The sequence below is a fragment of the Mauremys reevesii genome, linkage group 3, assembly GCF_016161935.1.
Source record: "Mauremys reevesii isolate NIE-2019 linkage group 3, ASM1616193v1, whole genome shotgun sequence".
In the NCBI taxonomy this organism is placed as follows: domain Eukaryota; kingdom Metazoa; phylum Chordata; order Testudines; family Geoemydidae; genus Mauremys; species Mauremys reevesii.
Window position 1 is genome coordinate 91,689,685 of NC_052625.1, and position 18,405 is coordinate 91,708,089.

The 18,405-nt window shown below is 41.0% G+C and overlaps 1 protein-coding gene across 7 annotated transcripts in view; it reads left to right on the top strand.

Moving 5' to 3' along the window:
• Positions 1-18,405, top strand: part of LOC120400455 (WT1 associated protein) — a 50,214-nt gene that overhangs the window by 13,429 nt on the left and 18,380 nt on the right. For 6 of the 7 annotated variants that reach the window (XR_005595822.1, XM_039529037.1, XM_039529039.1 and 3 more), the window contains exons 2-3: positions 9,286-9,321; positions 9,421-9,476. Coding sequence is in view for 5 of the 7 variants with exons in the window: in XM_039529037.1 (XP_039384971.1) it covers positions 9,292-9,321; positions 9,421-9,476 (86 nt within the window). In the remaining 2 variants the exon portion in view is untranslated. Of the gene's footprint in view, positions 1-9,285; positions 9,322-9,420; positions 9,477-12,672; positions 12,753-18,405 lie in introns of those variants that run through there. The other variant, XM_039529040.1, reaches the window with a different exon arrangement.

Genomic DNA, 18,405 nt, shown 5'->3' on the forward strand with positions numbered 1-18,405 from the left:
TCAAAGACAAAAAACAAATGTAGGTTGGCTTCTGACACTCCTTCATGCTGCTGTAGAGGTGTCAGTTTTGAGGAATTACCTAATGCATCTCAAAATGTTGACTACTGGGGTGCTGCTATCAATCTGCTCTGTATATCTAAATCTCTCAAGTTTAAATTGCTAAATTACTATGAAGTATTGCTAATGCAGAAAGTCTTCCATGTTCCAGTAATAGGGTGAAATATATATAATATGTACAAAAAAACTATTAAGAGAAAGTTAGCTATTTAGGTTGCAAAATTAACCCCTAAGTTAAGAAATACTGGATGTACAGTTGCTCATGCAGTATGAATTCAGCCCCTTGTGCATCCATCTGGTGCACTGAATAATATTAGCTGGGGGGGATACACACAGTCAGATTAAAGGTTATATCATTATGCATATACACAAGGGGGGAGAATTAAGAGTGCACAGGAAATTTACATCTGGTATTTCCTAATATTTGAGCCATTTGGCTTTGCAACCTAAATAACTGTTTTAATGTAGACTAATATAATTTTGTAGTTCTTAAAGGAAAAAGTGTTAACATTATGCATATAGCATCATTGGCATGCATCATTATTCATATAGCAGCGTGGTTTGAACTCTGAACCTTCATTGCTTCAGGACTCTTACTACAGTAGTTGGCAGCAGGAGAAACAACTTGGGTTGATTAGCTGCTGGTAGCTTTTGCTGGGGTGGAGGCAACCTGGCCTGGCTCTGATCAGTACAGTGCCCCCTAAAGCAGAGGTGGGCAAACTATGCCCTGTGGGCCACATCCAGCCCATGGGACTGTCCTTCTCAGCCCTTGAGCTCCCGGTCAGGGAGGCTAGCCTCTGGCCCCTCCCCCTTCCACACAGGCAGCACTCTGGACGGCGCATCTGGCTCCGGCCGAGTGGCATGGCTGCCAGACATGCTGTTCTGAGCGGCATGGTAAGGGGGCTGGGAGATTGGATAAGGGGCAGAGGGTTCTGGGGGGCAGTCAGCGGACAGGGAGCGGGGGGCGTTGGATGGGGTAGAGGTTCTGGGTGGTGGTGGTCAGGGGATGGAAAATGGGGGGTTGGATAGGTGTGGGAGTCCTGGGGGGGCTGTTGGGGGGCAGGGGTGTGGATAGGAGTTGGGGCAGTCAGGGGACAGGGAGCGGGGGGGTTGGCTAGGGGGTGGGGTCCTGGGGGAGCGGTTAGGGTTTTGGGGGGGGTCCCAGGAGGGAGTGGTCAGGGGACAAGTGGCGGGAGGGGGAAGGTTGGATGGGTTGGGGGTTCTGAGGGGGGCAGTCAGAGGACAGAAAGTGGGAGGGTGTGGGGGCCAGGCTGTTTGGGGTGGCACAGCCTTCCTATCTGGCCCTCCATACAGTTTTGCAACCCTGCTGTGGCCCGAAGGCTTAAAAAGTTTGCCCACCGCTGCCCTAAAGCCTTGTGCATGGTCCAGAGAGATGGTTGTAGGAATGGAGCCCAGCAGTGCTCCCACCACTGCATTTGCTGCTCGAGAGTGTCTGCTACTGCAATTTTGGCACAGCAACTAGGACCTGTTTTAGAATGTTCACGTTTTGTTTTGGCGTGCTGCTAAGAGTTGGGAAAGAGTTCTGCTGGGAAAGAGTTGTCTAACAGATTGTAACTTCTCATGCATTTTATGAGACAAGCAAAAGGCACATCCCTATCCCCAAGGTTTTCGCCTTGCTGAATTTCAGACATGCCAAACAATGAAGATGTGTTAGAATTACTTACAAAAATAAATGAGCCTTTTTTAATGGAGAGTGGTAGGTAACCTAAACATAGGGGGCCACTACCAGTTCCATCCTATGATGTAGAATAACTTGAGGTCTTTCTGGATGACAACACCTGGAGCAAAAGCGATTTAGTAAAACCAAGACTGAGTATTTCCATTACAATCCCATTTTCAATTGCTTAGCTCTTTTCAAAATTTTCATCTATTGAACGGAAATCTCAGAGCATGGTTTCTGCCCACAAATGGCTAGTTTTAGAAAGTTTGAGCAAAAAGGCTTTGGTGGCTTTTCAAAGGTGTGGGTGTTGGGGTGGGGGAGGGGTAGTGGCAAATGCTTCCCTTTTTAAAAAGTTTGAATAGCTGTAACTCCACTTTTTCTGAGGAAAAGTGTCTTTATTTAACCAGGTGGCGAGGTTGATAATTGCACTTTGTACATGCACTGTACTTCAGGTGCAACTTAAGTACTTTTTGTCACTGTTCTATGCATGGCTAACATAGCAGTGTGGTGTATGTACATTTATGGAGCCCTCTTTCATTGAGTGAGTATGGCTTTGCACATCTGAAAACAGTACATCGCCAGTGCAGTATTTAAAAATATGAAAAACTTTAAGCCCTTGCCTTACTAGGTGCTCATCTAGAACGTCTTGCAGCGTCTAACCTATATGTTTGGTTTAAAAAAAAAATCATTTAAAAACTACATCTAGGAGTATTATGCTTGCAAATGGTGAATAAAAATCAGTTTAAAAATTGTTTAAATTAAATTAAGTACAGGCTTATTTAAAAAACCTGTAACATAACATTTGAAATTGACCACCTATGTTAAGACCTAAACTTTCTATAATCTATTAATCACTTAAATTAAATACAGAACATTAAGCAGCACATGTCAGGTTGTAAAGAAAATGAAACCACTGAGCTAGTGAAAGTCAATAGCTAAGCACCTGGAACCAGAGTTTGATGAAATGCTAAACCAACTTTTGACATCAGTAGCCTCGTCTGCAGAGAGAATATTCTGTTCATTTCAGTTTATTCAACTAGTTCAGTTTAATGACTAGCTCATTGAAAGTTAAGAAACCAATTAGGATTTGGGAAAATAAGTTTTCCTCTTCCAATCTATGTATAAAAAGTAGGTGGGAGGATGAGATGATCTGCTAGTTCTAAAATCTTGAATGACGTGGTGACCAGAAACTATCAGTTCAGTTCACAAACTACATATAATCAGTTTTAAATGCAAAGCATGTTTTGATAAATGTGCAAAATACATAACTTTAAGAATTTTATTTAATGAAAAAAATTAAAATGCTCTTCATGCATTTTGAGTTTGGGATTTCTATCTAAATAGAGCTTGACACATCACAAGAAAAATTAAGCACCTAGTAAATAAGAAATGCATCACTCACCATTTTCTAACATAATTAAAAATTAAGAATTTGAATAAACATAAATTAAGCTATATAATTGCTTAAATGTGTATGGATCATGTATCCTAGTTAGCAAAGTGCCAAATTTAGCACAAAAGCTATATTTAGTTGCAAAACAACCTGTTTTAATAGGTTGATTCTCCTTGACTGGTAACTTTCTTTAGGAAAATAACAAATGCAAATACATTTGCATTTGTTAATGAAAAACGTGATTAAAATCAGTGACTTAAATCAAGGTTTCCTGCTTGTCAATGTAAATCATGATTAAAATCAGTGATTTTTAATCAATCCACCCTGCTTGCAAACGAGGTAATGCCAAAGTTAAGGTTTGCTGCTTGTGTGTATACCTCACACCATGGTCTTAAGATAGTATAGAATTTGAAAAACTACTACATTTTGTAATATAAGGTATTTCAGAAGATTGGAGGGCTGTACTGGATTCTTGTACGTTAATGACATTTGAGGACTCTGGCATTTCAGTGATTAAAAAATACCACATCTGTTTAAGGTGTGGAAGTGTATACAGTAATTCAAGAAAGTGTAATCTAACCTAATGTAATTACTGTATTGTGACACATGCACAATGGAGCAGGATTTAGGCTGTGCAGGCACCCTAAACTTTGGTAATAACTATGCAACCTCCGGTGTTCTAAGTTGCCGCAGTATACTTTCCATCCATCCAAAACGTTAACTTCTTATTTCTGTATTCTTAAGAGAAGTCTCCAGCATTCATTGCCATCTTCACATCCCCTACAACACAGTCAGTAACACGCTCAAAGTTATTCACTTCCATCACCAATAGAAGTAAAAAGCAGTATGCATCCCAGGTTATCAAACTTTGATTCTAGGGCAAAACATTAATAGTGATCTCTGCAGTGTGAAAGTAGAATGACATTACATAGGTATGGTCTGGGACATATATTCTTGATATTATGTGTCAGAGTTAAGATTTATTTGGGAGTGTAGTTGGCCAAACAGGGCATTTGAACAACTGAAGAAACTCACATTAATTCCATTAAAAATAAACTAGTATTAGCTTCTGATAGCCACTGTGGAAAACTTGACGATAAACAGAAAATTTCTTCATGACCTTTCTTAAATGTTCTGATTGAAACTTCAAAAATACAGAATATTTTTGATGATCAGTGCAGATATTTGGCAGTTGTGTACCATAAATTCATTTTATTAGGAAGTGCACTTTCTGTATTTGAATTATATTTGTTCTTAAAAAATAGTGTGGAATGGAGGGAGAGAAGAAGCTTCATGATAATTTTGCAAGGCTTAATTAAGTATCTTGAAAATGTTCCTCAAGGGTGTGTGATAACTGATTACTTGTCGTCCTCCGCGCCCCCCCCCCCAAATTTGCTCATGGCAAGTGGGTGGATACAGTTTAAAAACTAAATTTTTTCATAACTGATCATTCAAAAGAAGCATTTGCTCTTTGAAAGTCTGAGATTTAAAAAAAAAATTAAACTTTCTCCTGTGAAACAAAACAAAAGGAAACTTACCGTTTTCTTTGCTGTCTGGGAGAAAGGTACATCTTATAAAGCAATAGAAACGGTGTGGGATTTAAGCCCTTAAACACTAAAATCAACAGAATTCTGTATTATATTATGAATTTAAAAATAGTCCATGCATTTGTAATTATATAAAAACCACATTACTGGAACTGGACTAGTATTTTACTTAAGTAAATTTATTTAAATTTGGGTAGGTATAACTTACCTACCCACTTGACCACAGGACCACTTTCTTTTAAAGAAACAACCATTCGTTACTCTTAGGCCAGGTCTACATTCATTGTTCAGAGGTGTGAAAAACCACCCCCTGAGCAATGTAGTAATACCAACCTAAGTCCCTGTGTAGACAGCGCCATGTTGGCGGGAGAACTTCTCCCACCAACATAGCTACTGCCTCTCTGGTAGGTGGATTAACTCTGATAGGAAAGGTCTCCTGTCGGCTTAGTGCATCTTCATTGAAGTGCTACCGTGGTGTAGCTGTGCGGATGCAGCATCTTAAGCATAGACTTGCCCTTAATGATCTTTTTGTCTTTTCTGAGTGCAAGTGTTCTTTATTGCTTGTAACATGCTGATAAGTCTGGTCCTGAGAACAGCTAAGAAGGCTGTTGCTTCTGCTTCTCAGATGAAAACTAATCATTGGTACCTCTCTCCTGTGGTTTTAAAAAAAAAAAAGTCTAAATCCAAGTTGCTCTTATCACAAGTTATGTCTCTGCTAGGTATGTTTTACCTATGTAGGTATACCAATATACGACACTGGCGGAGCTCTCCTGGTGTGGATTATAGTGGTAAAGATGCATTCCATAGTTGATTCTGTGGGATTGTCTACACAGTATGTTAGTGAGCACCAATGGGGATGTAAATTCTTGTGTGCAGCAGTATGTCATAAACTGTGCTGGTGCACTCTAAAAGTTCCCTAATTGACATTGCCATAGTACTGTTTGAAACTCTTAATCTGTGTCAGCAAGATTGCACACAGTGTGAGACACGCTGCTGCACATGAGAATTTACACTCTGTTGTTCACTAATGCACTGTGTAGACAAGCCCTCGCTACTGGTCTAGATTGATCTACTGGGAGAAAAGTAGAGTTCAGCCAGATAGGGATAATGTCTCAATATCCTGGACCAGTGGTTCTCAACCCATGAGGGGCTTACAGCCCAATCAGCACACAGCTGCAGCCCATGTAACATCCTCGGGGCCATACAGGTAGTATATATAGGTTGTGGATACGGCCCACATAACAGAGAGAGCTGTATTTTTGTCCCACAATGGTAAATAGGTTGAGAACTGCCTGGACTGACATAGCTATTTCAGCAGAAATCTGTAGTACAGACATAGCCATAGATTCTATTTCATAATAGACTAGGGCCCATTTTAATGAATACCAGATTATAGGACAAACATGTTAACACTTCCAGTGTTATAATAAAATGCATGATGAGGCAGCGTAGCCTAATGCTTACAGAAACTGGGTGTCTTAGAGGTTCACCTTGGGCAAGTGATTTGATGACCCTCTTGCCTTAGCCATTCACCTTTAAAACTTTTAAAAGGCACATTGTTATCTATGAGAACTGAACTGTGCACCCGAGATGAATTTTTATCTAAAAAAGTTCTTTACTTCCCGCCCTTCACACTTAAAACAATACATACTAAAGAAGTAAAAGTAAAATCTGATGAACATATTTCCTGGGAACCAAGCAAGTTTTTTAGTAAAACTCTCTGGTATTTCTTAGATCAGTCTCGCAAAACTAATGAAAACCTATTAGCCAAAATATGGTTGCCTTTTCTCTGCATCAGTAGTATAATGGACAAGCTAATGATACTTACTGAATGCAGTCTTAAAGTTTCCTTGGGAAAACAGAACTGTTGACTATTGCACCATTATTATTCCCTTTTAAAAACACTCTTGGGAAACGTTTCTGTTGCTGCCCTTTAACTAGGGTCTTTGAGAACAGAATCTCAGTGTTTGGCAAAGGAGTTCTTGCACTCTTTTTAAAGTAGAGCTGCTTCCAACTGCATAGCATCTTTCCTGCTCCACAAATGCTTTTCTGGTGGCTATACTTCTTTCCCTTTCATCTAAATCACAGCAGATTTCTAGTTTTGAAGCTTTCCTTCAGAGGGAGGAGGGGATCAGTCTTTGTTTAAAAGACTTCTTTGGCTTATGGAAAGCTGGAGTGTGTCTCTCTTTCACCTTTTCCCTGTGCCCTGCCCTTCCTCCCTGGTTAGAATTGGTTAAAATTTCAGCCTATTTTTAAAACTTGTGTCAAAAATAAAAATCATGGGATTTACTTAGAGGTTATTTAATGTTGAAGGGTTGCAGAGAGGTTTGAGCATAATAGACTGGGGTATCCTAGTTAAATTGAAAAGCTAATTTTGTTTTATCCTTCGTGTGTGTGTGTGTATTCATAAACTACTTCCCCTGAGTTGAGTCAGTGTGGAATTAGTGGCTTTTCTCCAGCAAATTGATTTGAAACAAAGGGAGTCTATAACAGTTTTAAATCATCAGCCACTTTCCAAACAGGCTATAAATGTTACTCAGGAGCTATTTCAGTGTTTCTCAAATGTGGCCACCAGGGGCTTTTTGTGGGGCCACAGCCTCCTGGATGGTGATTGGTGTGGGAGGGGGACAAAACAGGGGCCTTTCCCCTGGTGCTGTCAGCAGGGGTTGGGCCCTGCCCTCCTCTGGAGCCATAAACGCCTGAGAAGCAGGCAGCCAGTGTGAGTACCCCACCTTCCTGGGGGCGGTAGGGCATGGGCTTCTGGCTTTCAGCTTCAGCCCTGGGAGGAAGGCAGTGGGCTCTGTCCCCTGGCTGCAGGGTTTCAGGCCCCAGCCCTCAGCCACATGGCAGTGGGTGCTGGCCTTGGGCCCACCCCTCCATCGTTCCTGGTCCCTACTGGATCCTCCAGCCCCGCACTTTGGTGGTGCAGCTGCAGGCCTCTGGTCCCCAGGCTCCAGCTGCAGGCTCACCCCATTGCCCTGGCCACCATTGCTTCCCTCGGTCCCCCATCCATTCCACCAAACACCTGCTGCCTCCCTTGGCTCCTTGTTCATCTCTCTCCCCCTCCCCCCCATCGTCACTGTGCTCCCCATCCAGAGCTTAATTTGTCTCCTGGCTTGCTAGGGCTAAGTAAGTCTGTTGTGAAAAGTGATATTTGTATGTTTAACATCACTTGTCGCTGCCTCCCAGCTAGCTAGCAAGTCTGCTGCTGAGAAAAGTGATGTTAACAAACATACAAATATTACTTTTCACAGAAACAGACTAACTAGCAAGCCTTAAAGAAAAGACAACCCCAAAAAAACACTAAGAAGATGCACGGCACCTTCTGTTTCTATTCTGTTTAGGTCCAGTAAATAGAAACAACTGTACAATAATTTTTATTATTGCATCTGCAAAAAAACTACATAAAAAAATTGCAGTGAATTGGACATGCATATTTGACAATTTTTCCTAAAATCTTAATTAACTTTCGAAAAACAAAGTGGCCACCAGCAAGAGTTGATGGCCGCACTCTGAGGCCACTAAAATTTTTTTTGTGAGAAACCTTGTTTAACAAGATCAGCCTATGATTGACTGACTGACCATTGCAGTAGTGGACTGCCAAATAAATTAATGTTGTGCATAAATGAAAATGTAGAAGACCTGACTGCTATCTTTGCTGTTTGACCTTATATTGAGCTCCTGTATTTCTTCTAAAACACTATAACCAACCAAAAGGTTTTAAGTAAGTGATTCTCTATTTCGGTGTCAAGTATCAGAGGGGTAGCTGTGTTAGTCTGGGTCTATAAAAGCAGCAAAGAGTCTTGTGGCACCTTATAGACTAACGGACGTTTGGGAGCATGAGCTTTTGTGGGTGAATACCCACTTCGTCGGATGCATGTATTCACCCACGAAAGCTCATGCTCCCAAACGTCTGTTAGTTTATAAGGTGCCACAAGACTCTGCCTCTATTTTGGTGGTGGTTTTTCCATTGCCTCTTATGGTATTTGATCTTTGCCTATTAGGTTTTGTTATGCCTGTCATTACACCTGTTGCTACAAGGCATGACCCGTGAGAGAGAGAGAAACTTCTGAGGACTTTGCTACCAATGTTTATGAAACTCAGTACTACAGAATAAAGTTGCAAACTGTCTCACTAGGAGAGTAAACTGCATATGTATAGCAGAAATAAGTATTAACTGGAAGAGTATTCTCTGGAAGTTCTCACCAGGGTGAATAGCAAAATGATAGATGTCTGCTTAAATATGTAAGCGTCTATGTAGAGTTTTCCTACTACACTTGTGAAAATAGAAATGAGAATAAACACTTAAAATTGAAAATTGTCTTAACAGACCAATCTTTTGTTCGTCACAGTAAAAATAACAATACCAGTATCAATAGTATCACCAAAATAAAATATTACTTGAATTCTACCTCCTGATGTTTGTGCTGGAAGAGTGACTAGCATGGTAATGGTTGCTTATCAAACAGATGTTGTGTACTTCAGCATCTGACCTCACTTTTTTTTTTTTTTTTTTTAAATCAAGGCTGGGAATGCAAAGATGGGCTAACTTTCTGAACTCCCTAACTGGACCAAATCAGACTAAGTAATGTTTTTTTCTTCCTCAGTTCACAATGACTAATGAAGAACCTCTCCCAAAGAAGGTAAGTTTGAAATGTTTTTATGGTTTTTTCCTTGTTTTGTTGGTAGCAGTGACAAACAGTTAAATTGATTGATTTGTTTTTTTTTTTTTTACTTTGTAGGTTCGCCTTAGTGAAACAGACTTTAAGGTTTTGGGTAGAGATGAACTGATCCTAAGGTAAAGTAACAAATGGGTTTCTACTGTATAAACAAAAACATTTTTAAAATGGGACTTCTCTCAAATCCTAATGGGAAATGTACTACTCTGTCCAAACTGCTTTTCATAAAGCACACCATGTAGCAATACTTGTAATTTGATAGTTGACAATAGCCAAGATTTTCAAAGTGATTTGATGTTTTCGTGTCCAACTTGAAACATATTAAAAGGGTTTGATTTCTCATATTGCTGCTCTCCACCCTCTGAAAAATCAGGCCTCTTTAAAGGTATCTAAACTTAGATACCCAGAACTGAGGCACCTGAAATCACTAGCCACTCTTGAAAGCATTTGTCAGTATCTGTAAATATGTCCTTGGAGTTATCAGGGTTTCCCAAAAAAAAAAAAAGGCCACTTTAATTGTAAATAGCATATTAGTATTGGTGAGTAGGGAGAGTTAAGCAGCTAGTAACTATGTAATTTAAGCTTTTTATTTAAAAACAAATTTCTGGTGGTCTTCATACCCCATAAAGATCTCTTGAATGTGGATCAAATATAAACTGATGCAGCTGCTTAACATTTTTCCCAAGTAGCAGCTGAGTGAAATTGGCAAAATTAATCAGTTTCACTACTGCTATTGGGAGTTCTTTAGCCAGCACTGAAACTGACAATCTTGTTTTTTCTCTGTTATGGAAAGCTGTCTGGAACAAATACACTGAAACTATTCAAAGGAGGGAACATCAAAATCAGACTGGAGAGAGCAGAAGAGACTGACTATATGGGGAAGTGGGAGCCATTAAGTGGGAGTATTTCAGATTGGTCAGATGGTCTCAGATTCTGGCTAATAGGTTTTTGTAATTGTAAAAGTTGCAACAGTTTAATTTAAATCTGTTCACTTATTCCAGTGTCAGGCCTTGTGATGAGCAAATCCAGTTGTAAACAAATTTAACTGTTCACGCAGTTGGGATTTTGTCAATACAGGGATGAACGCTGGTTTAAGTAAATAGATTTAAAAAACAATTTTAGTTAAATCATTGCAGATATTGTATGTAGATCAGCCCTAATGAAGGGAATTCACCGTGGGTTGGAATACCCTCCCCCCTTCAAGCAGCTGGAAGTGGTAGGGTTGGGTTTTTCACCAGTCTGTTACTGCTGAACCTTGCTGGTGACTGCATCCCACCATAACCACCTGATCTATTGTATGGCCTTCATCCAGTGATTTTTTTTCAAGCCTGTATCTCACTGTTAGATGGCAAATTACTTCATAGTTGTCTTTGGACACAGGAATATACATAAGTGGTGTCTCACAACCTTGAAGTATGAATGTTTATATATGTTGGGGACCCTCCCCCCAAGATACTAGAATATTTATTAATTGACAGTATTCATGTTTACATATATAGTATGTAGGGATTGCATAGACTTACTTTCCTTGGTTATATATTTTGACAACTTAAAATGTTTCAGTATCATTTGTGGTGTCTATATATGTTGTGCACAGATAATCAGTGTGTTTGTGGGTAATGTTTTGCTGTTTTCTAATGGGATCTAAAAGATGTACACATTAAGTAGACTTCACATCCTGGCACTGGTTACATCAGTGAGTAAACAAATATTAACTTGAAGTTTCACAACAAATACTGTCTCTTTCCAACTTTTCCCAAACTGGTTATGGGAGTACTTTTTTTTAAATAGCTCTCGCTATGGGGGAGGGATAGCTCAGTGGTTTGAGCATTGGCCTGCTAAACCCAGGGTTGTGAGTTCAATCCTTGAGGGGGCCATTTAGGGAACTGGTAAAAATCTGTCTAGGGATTGGTCCTGCTTTGAGCAGGGGGTTGGACTAGATGACCTCCTGAAGTCCCTTCCAACCTTGATATTCTATGATACACCTAGGGGAACCCAAATTCATTATAGCGCTGCATGACAGCAGCTGTTGTCTCTTCCCTTCCCTCCCCCCCCCCTTTTTATCCAGTAGCTAACTACTATAGAAATGACATCCCCTTGCTTATACAGACTGTTCAAGAGAAGACTATGGTTCCAACATTTATCATGGAATCCTGCCTTTAAATCTGCTTTGCTTACCCCCACACGTCATTCCTAACAGTTCCCACTCTACAAATGGCTTCTGTAGAGCATGTATGTAAACCACTTGTGACCTTCATGAGGCAGCAAATGTGTCAGCAATCATGTGGTTATTCGTTCTCCTTTTGACTGTTCTGTACTAAATATAACTGGTAAAAAGAGAAAATAAGAGAGACATGAAGGTGAGCTACCAGAACAGACAAAATTACAAAGGGCTTCTGGGAATCTCATGGGCACACTGATCTGCAGCAGATTTTGATTTTTTTGGAATAGTATTTCACTGCAGTGAACTTCCATTTATCTCCTGCACCTACTCCTTTCCTTCTAGTAGTGTCATCTAGACTCTAGGTTTCAGATTTCTAGCTTAAGCTTTTCAAAGATAGAATTCCAATTACATGTCCCATTTCTAACAGCCTGTACTGATAAAGCAAATGAGGAGACGCTGTGATAAAAAGGAGGAGTGACTGACAGAGTGGAAAGCATATTAAGTAACTACCCAGTAGTCAGTAAAAATGTAATGGGGGTAAATAATCCAGAAAAACAATTATGCTCTAATGTTCACAAGATTAAAACGTTTGTTTACATTTGAAATGACAATTTATAAGATTCTACTTCTAGCAAGATTGTAAACACCACAATTTAAACGTGTGCTAATTTCAAATTCTAACTTAATCCCTTATTTCCCTCCTTGATCTTCCATTTTAACATCTCCACCCCTGGAAAAGTTACTTTTTTGCCAGCAGTTCAAAACAATCAAGATAACCCTTAGATGTGTCTTCCCCACAAATTGACAGATTTTTGTTTTGCAGTCTACCATTTCACTAGCCTGGACTATTTTTTTTTTTTATAGCGATACACACACACACTAACTTTTTATTCTCCATCATGCTTAGAGCAAACAAATTGTGTGAACTGATAACTTTTACAGTTTTGAAAGGCTGTGTCGGGATTGTTGAAATTTCTACGATAGAATTGGGCAAACAGATAAAAGCTTATAACCCCCAAGCTTGTGTGCCCAATACTTAGTGCCCTTTAAAATGGGCAAACAATACCATTGCCTATATTCTCTGCTTGTATCATGAAAAGGGATGGTCTGCTTAACTTGTTCACAAATTTTTAAACTGAATTTTTTAACAGACTTATGAAATTGTACTTCTGTCACTGAAGGGCCTTTTTGAAGATTGATGGAATCCTTTGGGCTTCTGAGGATGAATTTAGTGAGTGTGTGTGGACAGAATTCTGTTGATGGTCTGGTAGGATATTATGTTAACCTTTTGTCTACTGTTGATATAGTAATTCCAAAACACCCCTTTCTTGACTTTAATATTCACAGGTCATTGTGGTGTTCTAATTCACTTTACTAGTAAAAAGTAATCTAACTCACTTCCCTGTAGTAGTGGAAGGAGAGATTGCTTACCTTGTACAGTAACTGGAGTATTTTTGGGGCTGTCCCTATAGATACTCCACCTCATGTGTGCATGTGTCTTTGGGAGATTTTTTTTTGTGGCAGTGTCTCTTCGGCATGTGCTCTAGACATTGTACCACGGTGAAACACTCTTGGTTCCTTTTCCACCATAAAGTCCTGCAGAAGGAGGGTGGGTACTGGAGCAGCCATAGGGGGACACATCTCTAAGAACTTAATGTACAAGGTAAGTAACCTCTCTTTCTTTGAGTAGTGTCCCTGTTGATGCTCCACTCAAGACTCCAGGGCAGCATTCTTGGAAAGAGGAGCAAGCTTCAGAGCTTGATCTAAAACTGTTGATAAGACTGCTGTGTCAACAGCAGCATCTGACTGCCTGGAGGTGTATACCAGAACAAAGTGTTTAGAAACTGTGTGAACTGATGCTCAAGTTGCAGCTTTGCCAATTTCTGCAACTGGTATACTTTTCAGCTATGTATGTGTCTCCCAGACAGTGGATGCACTGTGAATGTCATTTGCTATCTGCAACAGATTCCAAGCATGTGAGGCAGTGCTCGAGTCCCAGGGATCCTGGTATACCACACTGATGACAACCCCTGAGCAGAGTCTCTTGATGGGAGGCAGGCGGCAGTGAGGGGAGAAGAGAAATGAGGTGTTTAATGGAGGAAAAAACCCTAAAACAAAATAGAGCTATAAAGTAAAAGGAAACAATGTCAACCTGAAGCAGGCACGCTAGATGCCCTGTTGCAGGACAGTTGAGAGGTAATGAAGGGTGGTGGTTTGCCCTCCTGGGCACAGCTCTATCTCCCCCATATGGGTGCGAGGAAGTCTAGTGTACACCCATGGGCCGAAGAGGCACCGCTACCAAAAATCTCAGATTAAAGGCACGTAGAGTGCATGCGCACCTGAAGTGGAACATGCAAAGGGAGGCTACTCAGAAGTCCTGTTCTAAGGCTGAACAATTGCAACACTAATTTTGAAAACGCCTTGCTGTAGAGGAGAAAGAAGGGATCTTCATCATAGCATCCTCAAAGTTCTGATCAGCAGCACCTTTCCAGAAGATGAACAGCCTGGCTAACTGAGGCTGTTTTAATCTAGCAACAGTCAGATTTATTATTTTGAATGACTTAAAATTACTTGCAGATAAAACCAGTTGGATTTGGACTAAGCTGTCTTCATAGTGACAAAACAGTGCATGATTGGCACCATCTTTCCTACTTGAGCTTTGACAGATTGGACATAAATTCTGAGGGCGCTGCAGGGTACAAACCTACAGGTTCGGTCCATAACTTGTCTAATAAAGGCAAGTGGGAATATGCTAGACTATTGTTGAAGGGAAGGCATTAATGAGCAACTCCAGGAAGGGTAGGATGTTGCTTAAGAAAGCTTCTTGTCCTCGTTCTCAACTATTGCTCTGCCCAAATCATCTTTTTTGGGGAATGGTGGTTGAAGGTTGTGATTGAACAGTTCTGACAGAACCAAAAGTAATGATCGCCTTGACTCCAGTCATTGTTTTTAAACTGTGGGAATAGTGTCAGCTGTGGTGGTTCCACTCCTAGTAATGGATTAAGATTAGATGTCAATGCTCCTTTTTCTGGAAATATCAGGCAACAGTATTAAAGCCCATAAAGTGTTTGTTTGCCATTGGAGCCTACCAATGGGAAGGGAATGAGAGCCCCAAAGATTGTGTGGAACAAATTACTCCCCTACCTGGATGACTCTATTGTGCATAATTTTGTTGTTAATACATAAAATAATAAGAGTAAAACCAGTAGGAAGCCTAGTGAGGAAGTATGGACTGTAGTGTCAATCATTTTAAGATAAGTTATGCTTGCAGGCTGTGGAAAGCAACAAGAAGAAATGCCAGAGGTCTTTACAGTAATGTGTGTCCTTTTTTTTTTAAAAAGGATGTTGAAAAATGTGGTTTTTTTGTTTTTTTTTTTTAAGTTTCAGGTCTCAAACGTCCTTCAATGAGAGACTGAGGTCCTTCAGTCTATTAACAGTCTCTTTAATCAGATATCGAACTGTAGATTTTATTAAAGTCCAGAAAGGATCATTAAATCATCTAGTCCAGTGGCTCGTGAACTGTGGGTCAGGACCCCAAAGTGGCTCGTGACCCCATTTTAATGGGTCACCAGGCTGCATTAGACTTGCTGGGGCTCGGAGCTGAAGCCGAAATCTGAGCCCTGCTGCCCAGTGCTGAAGCCTTCAAGTTGTGGCACCCCCCAGGATGGCAGGGCTTTGGCCCCCCTGCCTGGGGTGGTGGGGCATCATGCGCCTTGGCTTTGGTCCCCTTTCCCAGGGTCACATAGTAATTTTGGTTGTCAGATGGAGGTTGCAGTGCAATGAAGTTTGAGAAACCGTGATGTAGTCTGACCTCTTGTATAGTGCTGTTGTATTGTATTGAGCTCAGTAACATGTTTCACTAAAGCGTATCTTTAGGAGAGGCATCCGCTCTTTATTTGAAGACCTATACAGGGAGAAGATCCTGATGGCTAGAAAGCACGTTAATCTTAGGTAGTCATAAGAAGATCCAATGACTGGATCGGATGGGGAAATAAGTGCAGGCTAACAGCGAGCATTATGAAATATTGGAACAGATTGATAGGTCCTCTTCACTTGAACTCTTCACATCCGAGTTTGACATCTTTAAAACACACACACCACCCCTCTAGCTTCCACAAAAGTTAAGTTCAGTGGAGGAATTATTGGGTGGAATTCTATTCAGTGTGTTTATGCAGGAGATCAGGTTAGATCAGGAGGTTCTCAAAGCAGAGAGCAACTGCTTTAAATTATATAATTGAAATCTAGTGTTTTGGAAAATTATACACATCTTTCCACTTCAGTGTAGTGTATTTATTGTAAACATATAATGCATAAATCTTTGTTCCTAAACACAATATATATTGTGTTTATTATCACCACTTTAAGGAAATTGGGCTCTGGGGATTGTAATATCATGCATGCAGGTTTGTCATCTTGAGACTAAAAAGATGGGACAGCATTAGAGGGCTTGATTGTTCAGCTGCTGAAAAGCTGCACTAAACTAGACCAATCAAAACACTGAGATCAGCCCTCCAAAAAAGTAATTTGTAATTTAACAGTCAGGGTGGTACTGGGAAGGAGGAGAGCTTGTGTGGCCTAGTGTGCACGCCCCTCCCCCCAAAAAACTTGCTGTACACACCCCCCACCCCCAGCACAAAGGCCAAGCATTATGCAGAATGCAAGGTGGCATGATACAAGCATTGCCACCCTTACTTCTGCAGTTCTGCACTGCTGTTGGTGGTGGCACTGTCTTCAGAGCTGGGCGCCCAGCCAGCAGTCACCGCTCTCCAGCTGCCCAGCTCTTGAGGCAGCACCTGCAGCCAGCAGCAGCACAGAAGTAAGAGTGGCAATAGGGCACTAGCAAGTCTGCTGTGAAAAGTGATACACCTCTACCCTGATATAACGCAGTAAAGCAGAGCTCTGGGGTGGGGGCTGAACACTCCAGCGGATCAAAGCAAGTTCGATATAACGTGGTTTCACCTATAACACAGTAAGGTTTTTTTTTGGCTCCCGAGGACAGCGTTATATCGGGGTAGAGGTGTATTTGTTAATACCACTTTTCATAGCCTCCCAGCTAGCTAGCAAGTCTTTCTCTGAAGTCTGTGCTAATGTCTGGCATGAAAAGTGATAGACAAAGCGCTCTCTCTCTCTCTCTCTTCCCCCCCCCCCCCCGAATTAAACAGTACCTATTTTTAAAAAAACTTTCTACTTATAACAATGAAACATTTTTGTTGAAGTCTTAATTTAAAAGTGGTGAGAAAAAGTAAATTCATTTGAACATTTAAAATAGTGTTAAATATAAATGTTTAATTTATATGGGGGGGATGGTGGTCTCATTTAGTGGTTTGCTGTCTGAAAGGGGTTGCCAATATAAAAAGTTTGAGAACCACTGGATTAGATTATGTAGACTATTATTAGCCTTAAAATCTGTCAAACCCTCCTCAGAGGGTACTTGTGCCATTTGTCTAGTAGATAAGGTGCTGCGTTGGGAATCCAGGTTTTTTTTCCCAGTTCTATCACTGACTTGCTGTGTGAGCTTGGGTAACCTGTTTCCCCTACCACCCATTTGTCTGTCATGTCTGTTTTGATTGTAAACTCTTAATGGCAAGGATTCTTTAATGGAGTTTGTACTGTGCTTAGGACAATTGGGCCCTGATAGCTGTTGAAGCCTTTAAGTACCACTATAATACAAATACTTAATGATGTATGAAAACAGAATCCAGCTCGTTTTTCTAGCTTTGCTCTGTATTAACAGGGACAAGAAGTAGTAATTTGTCATGAAAGCAAGCAGATACAGACAGCTATTACACACAAAATCTGTTGAATAAGAATGTGGCATTTTTAGTCATACTTCAGTAAAACTGCACTTTAAGCCAGTTTACTAGTAACTGTCAGTCTTCCTAGCCTTTAAACCATCAATTTTCATGAAAAAGTGCTGTTAGTTAACACCTATTAAATGTGCTGTTCTGATTCAAGTTTAACGTTTCAGGAAGTAGCATTTCACTGCAGCGCCTGCTGCAGATGAGTTTTCTCTGGGGTTATGGAATAGATGCTATTATAGGAACATATGTCAAAGGCAGGAGTTAAAGCACAGTAAATAACCTCAGTGCAGGATTTTCACTCCTGGATATTGTGCCCTCCTGGCTCTTCAGATTTTTGCCCATCTGGGGCACCTGTAGGCTGGCTGTATGACAGAGCTTTTCCCTACTCAGAACATTCCAACCCCAGGTACCTCAAAGGCTTGAACATTTGAGCTAGTTCCTCTTTGACTGGTCAAGAAAGGAACTTCCTATATGAGCTGTCTGATGACATATGAAGGTTAATTGTGTGCAATAAAAGGTTCCCTTGAGTCTGTTTACACAGTAGATTCCACTTATTAGCAACTGCCAAATAGCAACTTTTTGCTGGCAACCAAGGTGATAAGTGGAAGGCAGGTTTCTGAATCAACAGCCAAGGAAGGAAACCAAGGGCTGCAGCCCCTAGAAAATCTGCTTGCAGGCAGGGGAGAGAGGCCACAGCCCATGTGCCAGGGCTTTCTGTGGGGAGCAAGGGGACTGGGAGCCAGTGGGGCTGCACCGTACCTCTCCCTGTGCTCTCTGGGGTTGGGGATAAGCACATCCAAGTGCTTCCTTGCCTATATGTAGTCCCTTGGCAGGGCACAACTTGGAGAATGCAAGGAGAGAGGTACCATGTGATTCTGACATCTGGGCTGCAACCCCCGCCCACAATCTCCCATCTCAGCTTGCAGCCCCATACCTCCAGGGTTGTCCCTGTGTGCAGGTGGGTGTGCCACACTGCAGCCGCAGCAGGAAGCACTGGGATGGACTGAGCACCAGATGCAGGCAGGGAAGGCATGTCCTAGCACTTCTTTCCCTGGCTTCAGGTGGCAACTTAAAAAATTTAAA